Consider the following 16466-nt stretch of genomic DNA (forward strand, 5'->3'; position numbering starts at 1 on the left):
TAATCATTTCAAAAGGTAAGCTTTTTTAGTTTTTTTATTATGGGTGAAGTCAGGTACCATGGGATATCAGGTAAAAAAAAAAAGGTTTTACATCTCAGGCTCTTTAAACACTAGCAGCTGGTCACCAAACATGTTACTGACTTCTTTACATGAAACAAACATTTTTATTGATTTGAGATAGCCAGTTTGAAAGCTTGTTTTAATTGCACTTGTTATTTTTAAGTTGTAAAATCTTCACAAAATTAATATATGTAAATATAATAATTATATATATATATATATATACATATAAAGTAAACATAAATGAAGACTTGTAGTAATGTTTAGCTACCTATGTTTTTCAAAGCAATCGTATTCTAGTTCTTTTTCAAGCAAAATCAAGTTGTTAGATTTTACAATGTAGCCTAATACTTGAGCTAGTTTGCAGTAGTTGGTTTTCATGGTAATAACCTACCAAAAAGTGTCCCAAATTACTTGACTTCACCCTAAGGTGACACTAGTCATGGAATGAATGATGTCATTATCTTTTGCAAAAAAAAAAAATAAAAATAAATAAAATTTTGACTATTATCTCCAAAAATTAGCACTAACATGGGACCATCACAACTTTTCCATGGGTTTTGGCTCTCTGCGCGCTTCAGGGTTAACGTACCACAGTATTACTTCATGAACCGAGAGGATTACTTTTATTAAACCAGCATGTCTCTGAACCGGGTCCACACCACAGACACGGAGCCGTCTGCAGAGTACTCGGTGGAGTATTCGGTGCAAGTTTCCAGTGATCCGGGTCATGCACCGGGTCGGACGCGTGAGGTTACCGTGCTCCAGTCGGGATGCTGCCGCTGCCTGCCGCGCGCAGTGCGCCTCACTTTTGCGCCGGAGTCATTGGAGAGGATCTACCAGAGCTACTTCCGCCGGCAGAGACAGGAGAACCTGCTGGTGCTGGTGATGTTTGCGGCTCTCTTCAACAGCTTCATCATCATCATGTGCGCGGTGGTGTACACTCAGGACAAACTGGCGATGGTGGTGGTGGCAGCTGTGGCGCTGGCTGCGGATATTGCTCTCTACGTGCTGTGTTGGCTGCAGAAACTCCCCTCGTCACCGGTCTCACGCGGAGCAGTGCCGTACATACTGTGGCTGATGGTCACCGTCCACGTTTTGTGCTACATGGGTCTGAACTACGAGCGTTTCCCGCAGGCCAGTGACTCTGTGGGCTGGCAGGCGTTTTTCAGTTTCTCCAGCTTCCTGACTCTCCCCATCAACCTGGTGCCGCTGCTGCTGCTCACAGCGCTCTCCTGTGGGATACACACCTTGGTGCTGGGGGTGACCGTGGCTCAAAGGTTTGAGGACAACCTGCAGGGACCCATGCTGGTGAGACAGGTAAATATGGCTCCTCAGTAAAGTGATAAATGTCCTCATAGTGCTCCAGCTTTTGCATGAAAAACAAAAACAACTCATCAGATGGAGGAGTCTCCAATGCAGCTGTCAATCAAACATGTTCTCACTCTAAACTCAGTAAAGTTCAGTAAGTGAGTGAGTGTCCCATCAATCAAAATATGATGCACTAGGTACCCCTTCTATGGTATGTCAATTTATGGCCGCTACATGCATTTTCTCTTTTCAAATTAAACTTTATTTTTCAAAAGAAATGTACATATTCTGGCTGTTAAATGCATACACTCTTCTTCAAAATAAACTAAGAACGCGGGCAAAAATCTTTGTTTTTAGGTTCACTTCCTTAACTTTAGACATTAAAAGCACATGGTTAGGTTTAAATAATATTGTTTGGCCTAAAATAAGAATGTTTGTTACCAACGTAATATAATGTCACGTCACATGACATATGCCACTAGCATAATATGCTAAATATACTTGCACACCACGTAGTAAACAACTCCATTGACTTTTGCTTTCACACGCGACACAAACTGCAGTCTCACGGGTGAAAGTCCGGACTTTGTTTGACCCATCCACCTAAACTTCCCACCTGCCCAATGCAGATTTTCTTTCTCTTTATACTACGGTAGCTGCCCAGAGCATCAACAAATAATAGCGCCACAATAGGTTGCCTGTGCGTTGGTGTTTGATATTGACGGGCGTTGAGTGCGAGTCTGTATTTAATGAGTCAGAGTTGAGACCCTGTTGGTCAGTTGTGTCAATCACTGCTTATAAACTGCTGTCAAGTGAAGTGTGAAGTGCTGAAAAAATATGAATCAAGATTCTGTTACTGCGTTGCCTTTTTCTCACCCTAAATGTTTTCAGAAACATATTTTAGTGTTCTGCTTAGCTATAAAATGAGAAATGTACTCCAACATGGATTAAGGGTCATACACTTTCTCCTTTACTGCTAACAGTACAGTTAAATATGTTTCGGAAAATATCTGAAGACACAAATAGGCAATGCAGTAACAGGTTTTACCAAAGTTCACCAGCAGTGATTGACAACTGCTCTCACCTGTGACTGGCCCAAGTCTCCTGTCACGAGCTGGAAAACAAACCCAAGCAGGGATGAATTTGGGTGAAATTTGAATCTAGCGGATTAATCCAGATAAACCGAATTTAATATGCAAAGCCTGACAGTTCCAACTGGCTCCACATTTTGAGCCAGAATTTCAGACAACAGTTAGAAAGTGACCGTATTAGGAAATTAACCACTTTACCTGTATGCACACATCCTCTCTCCCCACAGCTCCTGGCCAACGTGATGCTGTACCTGTGTGCAGCCACACTGGGCGTGATGTCATACTACATGGCAGACAGGAAGTACAGGACCGCTTTTTTGGAGGCCCGTCAGTCACTAGAGGTCAAACTCACGCTGGAAGAGCAGAGCACCCAGCAGGTATGTGGGGGAACACATACACAAACACAGATATACTTTGCTTAATTAGATAATACATTTCCGTATTCAGGGCAAACAAACACATACACGTATGCACAAACACACCTGTGAGGTAGAACATCTTGTGCTGCCTAATTACAGCGTGTTTTGCTCAGCTGGAGACTAATAGGTTGATTAGAGAGACTTGTTTTCACCAGCAGAGCCATCGTCAGGGACCTGACACAATATGGTCAGCTTGAGCTTTGTGACAACCAAATTGTGGGAAGATAAGATTTGATAAGAATTTTTATTGTATTTGATCATTGCTCTTAGTTTGCCATTGTGTTATCCTGTCTAGCCCCTTTAGTGTTGCTTTCTCTATTGTATTCCTTCAACAGTTACTTTGCTCTTTCTCTATAATGATAATGATAAGCAATGCATCGCTTAGCTTCTGTGTCAGACTCCAGCCTGCTTCTCCAAACTGGAAGCGTGCTGACTGAAATCTACTGTAGGTAATACTCTGATTATAGATGAGTAACCCTTACACTTCAGAAATCTGTACTGTCCCTTCAATTGTGTTAACTGACCAGTATGTAAGCTCATTTTTCCCCCCAAATATTAGAAATGCTAGGTGAAGAAAAGACACATGCCAATAAATAAAAGATTAAGGTGTGAGCCAGTTTGAGCTCCAAATGTGGATAAATGTAATTTAATTTCAGTGCAATCATATTATGAATAAACTGGCAATGATACAGCGCTCTTTCATATTACGCCATCATGTAATTCTTCTCATGTCTCAGTAGTGCCAGTTTTTGAAAGCTGATACTAATCCATAACTTTAATTTATTAAAGTTAAAAAAGTGTAATTTATACTGTCTTCAAGTTTGCTTTTATTCATTTAATTCTTCCATCTGATCCCCTCATACTTTGTTCACGTTATTGCTGTGATTCTGAACGTGACAGTATGTGGGGAAAGCAGATCTGTGTAAAAATGGAGGTGGAAAACATGGAGAGTAGTGGTGGATATGTAGATGATGATGGAGAGACAAAAATAGATCAAATTCCCAAAGTGTCTTTGCATTGGGGGAGCCTTGGTAGGAGACAAAGAGATCCAACCAAACAGAACACATCACATCATTTGACAGGATCTCCCGAGAATCACTTTTTCGTGTCAGTCATGCTATGCACACACACAGATAATACACATGGGGCAGATTTATTCTCTCTGTCAGTGCTGAACTTAACAAAACTCACCGTTACTAAACTGTGCCTCCATGTAGGAGGAACTGTTACTGTCCATACTACCCAAACACATCGCTGACGAGATGCTGCAGGGCATGAAGAACCAGGCCAATCAGAACGAGGTCCAACAGCAGCAGTTCAACACTATGTACATGTACCGCCATGAAAACGTCAGGTCGGGATCACACATTTTTAATTTTGGGGCGGCGAGTTTTGATGACCATTGTTATGGGAAGGTTTTTATGGCTTTTCAAAGGGGACCTGTAATGCTTTTAGTTATTTTCTTACATACACACAGTATAATGTCACAGTTTTAGATAATGAAGTAAATTATTTAACTCCTAGGGCCCACTTTAATATTACACATACTTGTATTGCTCTTTGCACAAAATGCACTTTTGAAAATCACGCTTTAAAAAATATTATACATTAGTTGTATTTTATACTTTCATTGAGTTGATTTTTTAATCTCTAATCACAAACATCAAATATTCATTAATTTTCAGGTTTAAATGCCAGGTTTTTGTAATGCTGCAACTATGTTTTTAGATGAAAAAAACAACTCCAACAACAACTGACTCAGTTATGTGTTTGTTTAACTGAAGAAAACTGTCCAAGAAAACATCCAGTTGTTGATTTGTTCAGTGCACTTTCAGAGCTTGTATTGGACAATAGTCCCCTGCTAATATGGTTATGTAAATTTGTGTGTCGTCTGCATAACTATAGTAACATATTTTGTTTTTGTTTTCATCATCTGAGCCAGGAGAAACATGTAGATGTCAAACAGAGGCCCCAGAATGGTGCCTTGGGGAACTCCGTGTGTTATTTTTGTACACTCAGATGTGTAAACACCCATTAACAGAAAGACTAAGTGTTTTTTGATCATTAAAGCATCAACATGTTCTGCTAGAAGTCCAAAATACAAGTACCAGAAATGAGCATAATAGGTCCTCTTTAAATATCACATTGCAACCTCTTCACTTGTGTTCCAGTATCCTGTTTGCTGACATAGTGGGCTTCACCCAGCTGTCCTCAGCCTGTAGCGCTCAGGAGCTCGTGAAGCTTCTTAATGAACTGTTTGCCCGCTTTGATAAACTGGCAGAAGTAAGTGTCTGTTTCCCTCTATTTCTGTAATCATTTACTGTTTTTCTCTTTGCAAAATTCAAAAGTTACAATTCTTTCCTTCTAGATATTGCCAGTGTTTTGTTTTGCTACATTTAATTGGTATATGCATAGTGTTGGGTCATTCGCAAACAATTATTTTAAAAGGACAAATCTTTTGGGTGACCAAGCTGAATCCCTTCCAGAAACGATCCGTTCATTTCTCAGTTCAGTTGAACTCCTAATCAGCGGCAGGCAAGCATGCAGGGATTCACTGAGTAAGTGATTCAAGTCTTAACCTGTCTTAGATCCTTTTACTGCAAGCGAACAGTGCATGGTCAGCGAACACACAAAATTATGAACATGAGCCCTGAATGACAGACTTTTGCTAAGTAGCTGGAGGTAGGAAGTAGTATCATATTTTATTTAATAATTAGGTGTCGCAGAATTATACGTGTTGTACATAACAGAGTGGGACTTCAGCTTACAGTTTGCAAACAGTATCTTTATTTACCTAAATCATCCATTCTCAGTTCAGTAGTTATCAAGCTGGCCTGAACGTTCAGCTGAGTTTCACCTCAGTGAGAGCGACTACACACAGTTGGAGTTCCAGTCAAACACTGAACGGTTCGATGAACAAATCCTTTGACCAATTCTTTTTAATGAACGGATCCTCGTGATTCATGACGCTAAAAAGGCTCTGCCCATCTCTAAGTATGTACAACTTTTCTTGCTCTCTTGCAGGAACATCACCAACTGAGGATTAAGATCCTCGGAGACTGTTACTATTGTATCTGTGGTCTTCCTGAATTCAGAGAGGACCACGCTGCATGCTCCATAATGATGGGCCTAGCGATGGTAGACGCCATCTCGTAAGTACATATCATCATGCACTTCCACTGTCTATATTTGTAAACCCTAAATGCTGTTTATAGACATGTATTTATACACACACTGTACAAATCCACCTATTAAATATTTGTTTATTGGCACCATTTGTTTACAACTACAGAACCACTTGACTCATATAAAGCCTTTATATTTTCGAGGATGAATATAAAAATGGAGGAAGCCAAGGAGACATGGGAGACAACACAGACAGAGAGAAGTAGGCTGTTTGTCACAGAATGACTTCAAAAGATTCATTGCTTTCCCTCTTGCTCTAGGTATGTGCGAGAGAAGACTCGAACTGAAGTGGACATGCGCGTGGGTGTCCACTCAGGCACCGTGCTGGGAGGAGTGCTCGGACAGAAGAGGTGGCAGTTTGACGTTTGGTCCACAGATGTCACTGTAGCCAATAAGATGGAGTCTGGAGGGATTCCTGGGTGAGAGAATTATTATTATTTTACTGTCAGGATGAGCAATCAAACTGTGTCATACATTTTCTGAAGGTTTGTGTGCTGCTACCCAGGAGAGTGCATATTTCCCAGAGCACCAAAGACAGTCTGCACGGAGAATTCGAACTGGAGGCGGGGGAAGGCGGAGAGAGGTGCGAGTACCTGCTGGAGAAAGGCATCGACACTTACCTGGTTCTTGTGCCTAAACAGGTAGCAAATGGGCTCGGTGGAAATGTGAGTGACTTGATCAAAAGCATTGTTGCATGAGTTTAAAGGAATACTTCGAATGACTGTTTGTATATCAATTACTCTCCCTGTGTTACGTTAAATTCATGCAGAAAACTTTTTTTTATCTGCATGCCTCTATGGTAAACAAAGAATCCAAAAATTGAAGTCAAAGAGGTGCAAGTTTAACAACAGAAAAACTATTTCACATCTGTTTACAAACTTACTCTGCCCAAGCCTAATTTATCCAATTGCACACTCAGCACTTACCAAACAGGCAGCCCTTTCTTTTGGGGAACTGAACGAAAAGTAAAACTTATCTAGATTCTCTTAAACTCTTTTGACAAAAACAGTAATTTTACTGAGATGAACTTGGAATCTACCTACATGATCTACCACTGCTTAGATCAGTTAGTTTGTTTGTGTAATTGTGTGACTTTGTTGCTTAAAGGGCTAGTTCTGATTCACAGCAAAAGCGACACAACAACACAGATAAACTAACTAAGGCAGTGCCAGGCAGCTCCTGTGTTCAGCGAGGTAAAATTACTGTTTTTTTTCCATGGAGTTGTGCTTTAGAGAGAGCAATAGATTGAGTTTCAAGGGCTGTTCAGATGCCTGTTGGAAAGGGAAGTCTGTTTGGTAAGTATTGAGCAATTGACTAGATAAGTGAGACTTGGATTAAACTGCACAAGCTGTGTGAAAGTTTGTAAATGGATATTTGGATATATAGTTTTGCGGTTGTTAAATGTGGACTAGAATTTTGTCAGTTTTTTGGTTCTTTGTTCACTGGAGGGATGCAAGAAAAGTAATCTTTTTAATGAATTCAACATAACACAGGGTGAGTAAGTAATTGATACACAAATGGTCATTTGGGGGATGAAGCATTCCTTCAAACAAACAAACAAACAAACTTTGATTTACATTTAATCAAAAACAAAGTCAGTGTAATGTATACTTTTCAAACACTATGTTAGATTAAAATGCATTTCTGGTTCTTAAAGATAAATATATTTTCATATTTGTATATATATATTTGTATGTGTGTGTATATATATACATATATCACATTGACAGATGTTTTTTCCTGCTTCTCCTCCCTCAGAAACCAGGCACACTGTCCAACAGAAATTCAAACCAGCTGATCAACACTACAGCAACAAATGGGAACGCAGCCTCACCCCAGTCCACGCCTACTGAGTCTAAACAGGAGGTGAATTATGATAAATGTCTTCATTTAATTCATTTAATTCAATACTTATGGGTCAAGAGCATATTGATTTGCACGCATAGAAACACACACACATAATAATTAGTACCATTAAGTGAAATCTTCGACAGCTATTGAATCTCATTTTTCATGCTGTCTTCTTCAGAGGTGTAAGATGGTGGAGGAACATGTGATCAACCGACGACTGCAGCAGGAGCTGCTGGAGAGAGAAACTCAGAAAATGTGCGAAATTGAGACAAATAACAAAACAGATAGCAAAAGTAGATAAAGATGATTACAGGGATTACAGGGATAACATCTTGCTGTTTCTTACAGAATGAAGGATAATCAGATAAACCCTGTGTCTTTACGTTTTGTGGATGGGAAGTTGGAGGAGCACTACTCCTCAGAGAAGGAGAAACGAAGCGGAGCAGCCTTCTGCAGCTGCATCATTGTGCTCTTCTTCATCACAGTGATGGAGGTGTTCATAGACCCACTGTGAGTTCACATATATTACTTTGTCATACTATATCACATGTAATACACACCTCATATTAACACCAAATGCATACAGCTGATAACATGCTCCATGGACATTTGTCAATTCATATACAGTATGAATTTTGCCTTAAAAAATTGCAAAACTGAATCAAGACATTGATGGAAGATTTGTGTTCTTGTTCTAGGTTGGCTGTGAACTATGTGACTCTTGCAATAGGGGAGTTATTGTTACTTGTCCTCGCAGTGTGCTCCCTGGCTGCTATCTTCCCAAGGGTGAGAAAACAAAATTTGTATCCATGGTTGTGGTGACTGGGAAACAGAATTTAGTTTAAATGCTCAGTGCTTTCCAATCTTTTTTTTTTGGCTCAAACATTTTCAACCAAACCAAATTCAACCATATTTTTATTTTTTGACTTTCCATGTGTTGAATTCTCTGAATTCTCTTTTACTTTATATTTAATTAAAGCTGTTTAAAATAACAAGTGAGATCAACTTCTATGATTTTACAGTTATCATGAATTGCAATGGATGGACTCCTATAAAATGTATAGGATGTTCCATTGCATTTTATCCTCATACAGCAGTTTGTATGATATCCTGTGAATTAGTATGTCATGATTCATGTTACGTACTTAAAGTAAACTTATGGAGGTTAGGTTTAGGCAAGTAAAGTGACTGTGGTTAGGTTTAGGAAAAGAGACTTGGTGACAACTTACCTTAAAATTATTTTAAGTTCACACACTTCCAAATACCGGTCTCCTATGTGAAGTCCTGTGTTTTATGAACCATCCATCTACCTAACCTGCCTCCTTATGGGACGGCTTCCTTCTTATGTCCTGTCAGTGTATTGGTCATGTGATCAGAACCTTCCAAAATATGCGGGTTTTACACAAATCAGCGGCTCATGATCACGTAGGATATGTATGAATTTTTATGCATTATTTCTCATAGGAAAACATAAAAACCGTACATGAACACAGTCTATTCATTGCTATTTTGTTGATTTGGCTGCAGCTTTAGTCCCTTGTTACTTCCTGTCAACTACCAAGGAAACTATAATTATTGACTATACTTTTGATAACCTCCTTTTCGGCTACTGCATTAACAAACATTCCAGCAGGAAATACGCATCTAACCATTTAATATGTTTGTGTTGTCAAGTTTGAAAAGGTCAACCGAGACATTTCAAGAAGTAAGATGTTTTTGTTTGTCATAGATGTTTTCCAAGAGGTTGGTGTCTTTCTCAGTGTGGATCGATCGCACACGATGGGCCAGAAACACGTGGGCAATGGCTGCCATATTTGTTCTTACCATGGCTGTGATCGCTGACATGGTACGACTGCAAGACACTTTGATGCAACTCTGATACATTGCTGGTGTGTGTGTGTGTGTGTGTGTGTGTGTGTGTGTGTGTGTGTGTGTGTGCGTGCGTTAGGGGTGGGTGATATGGCGAATGATTTCTGTAACAGTATATATGATTGTCATAACACAAAAACAAAATACATTATAGTATTGTAAAATACACTTTTTCACTAATCCAATAAATTAAATATCTGTAAAATCAAGGTACTTAGGCATTTTAATGCAATTTCCTGTTAATTGAATGTTGTCATCCATGGATGTATTATTGGATGGACCCAGCGGGCACATGTTCAGGGGCCCTACAATGTAACACTCAAATGAGCATGCATCGACCAAGAAGAGACTTAAAATAACCACAAAGAGATGCAAAGTGACCAAAAAAGACACCAATATATCTTTTAAGAAACACAAAATGACAAAAAAGACACAAAATTACTATATAGAGACATGAGACGACCAAATAAGAAAAAAAATACTAAAAATAAAAAAAGAGATGCAAAAAGTCTTCATAGAGCCACAAAACAGCTACAAAAAATACAAAGGAACTACAAAGAGAAACAATACGACCACAAAAGAGACAAATATATACCTAAGAGACACAAAATGATTGCAAAGAAACACAAAACCAAGCACACAAAATTACCACAAACAGACATAATACCTCAAAAAGATGCTGTCAGTCACAAAGAGACACAAAAGAACAACAACAAAAAGAGTCAAAACCAGCACAAAGTAGTGTATCTTGTTCTTATGTAGGGGAGGTGGAGGGACCTTTTGCATGTCTGCGCCCACAGACTCACTGTCACATAATCCGCCCATGCTGCCATCACGGTACAAATTTTCACATCAACCAACCTTAGTGCATGTGCGTCTTTCCATTTGTGTGTTTCCACTTTGTCCTCATCAAACTATCACAACCTTTTATGTGTCTGACGACATGTTCCCACTGGGGTCCATTAGCTGTCTGTCTCGTTGCCTGCTGGCTCATTTGTCACGGCCCCACGGGAGCAGCCTGTTACACACAACGCTGCCTTTAAGGTCTGACAGGAATAGAGGACGCTAAAGTGAACATTAATTTCTCTGTCTTAGCTGTCATGCGGATGTGTCAGTCACACTTTGACAAAATGCTCTGTAAAAAAACATGTTTACTGTTGCTATTGTTGCTAATTCAGACTGGTTATTTCAAACATATTCTTCATACACTTTATTCCTCATGCCCTGCGTCTCTGATGTTGCAGCTGAGCTGTGTTCCACTGTCCCTCCGAGTCTTCAACAGCACCTCTGGCCCCGTGTTGGAGTCATTTGGTGATCGAGGCTGTGCAGAGAACCCAAAGCATTACAGCTTCATGGCTGTGATGTCACTCATAGCCACCGCCATGTTGGTACAGGTCAGCCACCTGATTAAACTGGGACTCATGGTATTGGTCGTCACAGCAAATGGAGCCGTTAACATCTACAGCTGGCGGGACATTTATGACCTGTATGACTACATACAGTTTGCCTCATACAGGTGAGAAATTAGTAAATCTATCAATGTACTGTATGTAAGTTTAATGAAAAATACATAAATAAGCCAATAGAGAAAGATTCAGATATCTTTAGTCTGTCATTTATAAAATTCAGTTGTAAGTCTGCTGTACATTATTCTGTCCCTGTCTTGTTTCCAGAACATCTATTGTGCCATCCAAGTACCTCATGACCATGATGATTATTGTCATGATGATTGGCTTCTACTTCTTTGCGCGCCATGTGAGTCACTGTCCCCTGTGCACCCACACTGCATCACACTCTGCCGACCCACAGCCTGTCCGCTACAGCTTTTAAAGCCAGCACCTACAGAGGGAAACGTCCTATCATAGAGCAAAGCAATTATCAAATTTATATTATTATATATATTTAGTTTTTCTCCAAATAGCTAACTCACTTAAAGGGTAACTTGTATTTTTCAACCTGGATCCTATTTTTCCATGGTTTTGTGTCTTACTGCCTAATTGGACCAATAGTTTTTGAAATTGGGCCGATTTAGTGACTGGCAAAATTATGGAAAGTATCCCTACTGAGATAGACCCTTTTAAGCCTCCTCACCAGGAATACCTTGAGGGACTTTCTTCAAATTTGGCACAAACATCCACTTGGACTCAACAATGAAATGATTAGATTTTGGTGGTTAAAGGTCACTGTGACCTTGCATTTAACTCGTTCTTGTGAAAGCAATATCTCAAGAACACCTTGAGGTAATTTCCTCAAATTTGGCACAAACATTTACTTGGGCTCAACAGTGAACTGATTAGAAATTTGGTGATAACAACTGATTAGATTCCTCTCTTAAAACAACATAAAACAAACACCTTTAGTGGGTGTAAACTGAATGAGCCCTGACTGGTTGCAGTGCAGCCTGTTTCAAGGCTGTCATCTGCAGCTGTCTCGCTCAATACTGGACCAGTGTAACATATTGTGGGTCCCTTTAGTCACTAAGACACAAAAACATGGGAAAATTGGGTCCAGGTTAGAAAATATGATACTTATTGTTTTATATCAATATTATGTTACTTTGTGTAGTTGGAGCGTCAGTCCAGGAAGCTGTTCCTCTGGAAAATCGGTGTGCATGACCAAAAGGAGAGGGTGTTTGAGATGAGACGTTGGAACGAAGCGCTGGTCACCAACATGCTGCCAGAGCATGTGGCCAAGCACTTCCTGGGCAGCAAGAAGAGAGATGAGGTGCGTATGAGTGAGCGCCAAGTTACAGTGTGATTTAGATATGTGGGTGTTTGAGGGCAGTGAGAAAAAGAAAAGGACATGAGGGACGATGTCAGGAAGAAGAAGGAGGAGAAGTAAGGTTGAAATTCTGTTTAAATGTCATTTCATTTTACACCTTCATCAGTGGCAACGGAAGTAACACTTCAAATGAAACTCAATATAGTTTTGTTAATTGCATCATTAAATTAATGAAGATACTGTATGTGATGCCTAGATCTCATCACAATACATTTCAGGGTAAATTTATGCCATCTTGTGGTCCATTTCATAAGTACAAATTAAGGCTTTCCTCTGGTGTATTCTAATAACTAGAAATAATAAGCTTTTTAAAGAAACACATTTTCAAAATAAAATCAGATTAAACTAACATCATGTCATTTATCATTTGCAGGAGCTGTACAGTCAGTCTTACAATGAAATAGGTGTCATGTTTGCTTCCATCCCAAACTTTTCTGACTTCTACACTGAAGAGAGCATCAACAACGGAGGCATCGAGTGTCTCCGGATTCTCAATGAGATAATCTCCGACTTTGACAGTGTGAGTACCAGCAGTGTTTGTACAGCTGGTTGTACATATCTACAACTAAATGGTACAACTCTCGGGTTTTAAGGGCAGGTACTAGGTGAATGGGGGAAAACTTTTAACTTGTAGATATCCCCATGAGACTTCCCCAGCTAATTACTTTTTTTGTATTACAAGTTTATTATATCTTTTAAATATTCAAACTAGGCATTATCTAATTTAATATGCAACATTTTGCAGCGATTTCCCAAACAAAAATCTGAACTTTGGCCAAAGTCAGGTTCAAATGTATTTTTATTTATTTTTTTTGTTTATTTTTAACATTTTTTCATATCTCTTTTTAATCCCTCCATAAATCCCCCCAAAATACTGTCAACATTCATAATAAATCAAACTTGCCATCTTTTTAGGATTAAAATGTTTAAAATTTAAATCAGGCACTACAGATGAATGAGGTGGAAAAAAACCTTAGATATCACCATCGAACTTCCCCAATTGATTGCTTACATAAAGACATTAATAAGTTGTATTAAAAGAAATTTCCTGTTTATGTAGCCTAAATGATGCAGTGTCAAACTAAATATGCGCTTTTTGCAGGAATTTTGGATTTTTTCTTACCATTTGTCTGAAAGAAGATATGTTATGGAAGTGAAATAGCCCTAAGTCTCAAAATTAACCAGTGCATGAAAAAAATATGTTTTAACATGCAATGTCTCCCCTTGAATGTCTATGATGTCTACCTCCGCCACCAGTTATTAGACAGGGACGAGTTCCGCTGCATCACTAAGATCAAGACAATAGGAAGCACCTACATGGCTGCATCAGGACTCACTCCAGAGAGCAACATGAATGGATACAGCAACCGCAAGGTTAAGAGCTTTCATATTTTAACTGACTATGAGTGAAACAATCTGTTGTATCATTTTATCTTGCATATGGTGATGACAATAAAAAGTTCTGCTGTTTTTTCACAGCCAGAGGAGCAGTCACTGATCGAGCGCTGGCAGCACCTCTCTGACCTGGCAGACTTTGCCTTGGCAATGAAAGTTACCCTCAACAACCTCAACAAACAGTCGTTCAACAACTTCATGCTCCGAATCGGTTAGTGCATGTGGCTGTGTGTGTACGTGTGCGTTTGTAAGACTGTGTGCAAATTTGCAGGTGTGTATATTCATGTTTCCATGTTAATCCCCTTCAGGTTTGAATAAGGGGGGAGTTTTGGCTGGCGTGATCGGAGCTCGCAAACCTCACTATGACATCTGGGGAAACACAGTCAACGTCGCCAGCAGGATGGAGTCCACCGGAGTGATGGGAAACATCCAGGTAGCACACAAAAGCATACATATTACTCTCATTTATTTGCTCATTTTCAACTTATGTTGTCTATTTTTGTTAATCTGCTTTAAATGTTGTGCCCTGCTCTGCACTCAGGTGGTGGAAGACTGCTATGACATCCTGAAGGAGTACGGCTTCCGCTTTATTCGAAGGGGGCCCATATTTGTCAAAGGTAAAGGGGAGCTGCTAACTTTCTTCATGAAAGGAAAAGACAAATCCAGCAGCAATGGCGCTCCTGTGACCACTGCCCTTCCACACCAAGTCGGAGACCTTTCTTGACTTATTACTTGTGGTAAAAAGCCGTTATCAAAAAGACAAGCTTGTGCAGAATGTCTGCACAATTTATTTTATATTCACAACCATTTTTCATTCACTGTAGCAATGTAAACTATATGGAAGTAGACCAACACGACAAAATAATACAATAAAAGTGATTCTGTATAGCTGTACATAAGTCAGGACTACAGATGATGATTTTGCAGAGCTCCTGCATTTATAATTTTGCACTTGATTCATATGAGTGCTATGAAAGTTACAAGCTTGAAACAGACACATAAATTACTTTCTTGTTTTACCTTGAGCTCAGGTTTTGTAAAATAATGTAGCCTAATCACACTGTATTTATACCGTGTTAATAAAACATGTTTGCACTAAGTTTTTCAGATTATTTTGTGGATCATTCAGTCTTGAGAATTATTTTAATCAGGAAAAGGGAGAAAAAAAATAGCATTAGGGGTTTCATTTCATAAAGTTACAATATTATCATGCTGACGGTATGACCTGCTACAAGACAAAGGCAGGTAAACAGTTCTGGGTCAGTGATCTAATTATAAATACGATGAATGTCTCAGGCCATTTGTTTCTTAGTTATTCATTCATTCCTTGATTAACATTTACTTGCAGTGTAGCAAGACCTTGATCAGCCTCAGTCACACTTTCTGTTAGGTTTAGTGGAAAAATGGGCTTGGATTGATCAGTTACAGTCAGTCTGTGATTTAAATTGAAATAGTATAGAGAACAGAAAATTACACAACTATCAATAAGTATGTAAGTAAACAAATGAGTAGAAACAGGAATACATCAAAACAGCACAGAAATACATCAGTAAAAATAAATGTTGAAATCAATATGTAAATAAATAAAGAATTGCAAAGGACAGGACCTCCTTCCTAATTAATACACAGAAACAAAATACAGAGATAAATAAATTTTGTTGTACAAAATGTAGAAATAAATTTAAGATCATTTTTATATGTTTAGTTATTCGTTGCTTTATTTGTAAATTTATCCGGTCATCTTTTTTCTCCATAATTGTTTCAACATTTATTCATTCTGTTATTTATACATTTATGTATAGTTATTTATTTCCATATTTATTTATTTATTCCTCTCTCTATATATTTTTTTTGTTTATTTATACTAAAGTAAGTTTTCTTTCTCCATAAGTGTTTGCTGTCAAAAAAGGACAGTCTTTGTTAGTGTTTCTTTCTATATGAATAATTAGCAGAGTGTAAATAATCACATATAATAACTGAATAATATAACAACATTAATGATGATGATGAGAATGGTATTGCTTTTAAATGTTTGTATAATATTTTCGTCTTTTACACGTTCAAAAAAAAATCAAATAAAAAATCAAACCAATTATTATCATCGGTAGTAGTAGTAGTAGCTGTAGTATTTGTGGGACTCTTAAAAGTTAATTGTTTACATAATCATGTGTCTAATATATTCTAAAATTTTGGTCAACTATTAACCAAAATAATGAACCTTCTCCCCTAATTTTATTTACGAATATTCTTGAAGATAATTAATTTTGGGCTACGTGATTTATTTAAGTTGTAGTTAGAAATATATCTGCACACCTGTGGAAATTCAACGTGAAGTTAACATAATATGCTAATTTGAAATTCCGGATATATTAAAGGCAAGTCTCTGGGGATGCTGAATTGAAATGAATTTTAATGTGATGCGTTATTGTTGTCAGTTAATTATTATGCTAACTAGGTTCTCATGCGCCACCCATGGATTATAATTCTACCCGGAAGCTTGGTA

The 16466-nt window shown here is 38.5% G+C and overlaps 1 protein-coding gene across 1 annotated transcript; it reads left to right on the forward strand.

The window, feature by feature from the left end:
- The first annotated feature begins 367 nt into the window (after nt 1-367).
- On the forward strand, nt 368-15052 carry LOC121955311 (adenylate cyclase type 3-like). The gene is made up of 20 exons (XM_042503197.1): nt 368-1380; nt 2690-2839; nt 4099-4235; nt 5053-5164; nt 5906-6033; nt 6328-6486; nt 6573-6732; nt 7826-7933; nt 8097-8173; nt 8267-8428; nt 8617-8704; nt 9648-9764; nt 11032-11303; nt 11461-11542; nt 12353-12511; nt 12942-13088; nt 13826-13942; nt 14048-14174; nt 14272-14396; nt 14505-15052. The coding sequence occupies exons 1-20, from the start codon at nt 700-702 to the stop codon at nt 14685-14687; spliced, it is 3291 nt and encodes a 1096-aa protein (XP_042359131.1). The 5' UTR covers nt 368-699; the 3' UTR covers nt 14688-15052.
- The last annotated feature ends 1414 nt before the right edge of the window (nt 15053-16466 follow it).

This window comes from Plectropomus leopardus, chromosome 16 (assembly GCF_008729295.1).
Source record: "Plectropomus leopardus isolate mb chromosome 16, YSFRI_Pleo_2.0, whole genome shotgun sequence".
Lineage (NCBI taxonomy): Eukaryota > Metazoa > Chordata > Actinopteri > Perciformes > Serranidae > Plectropomus > Plectropomus leopardus.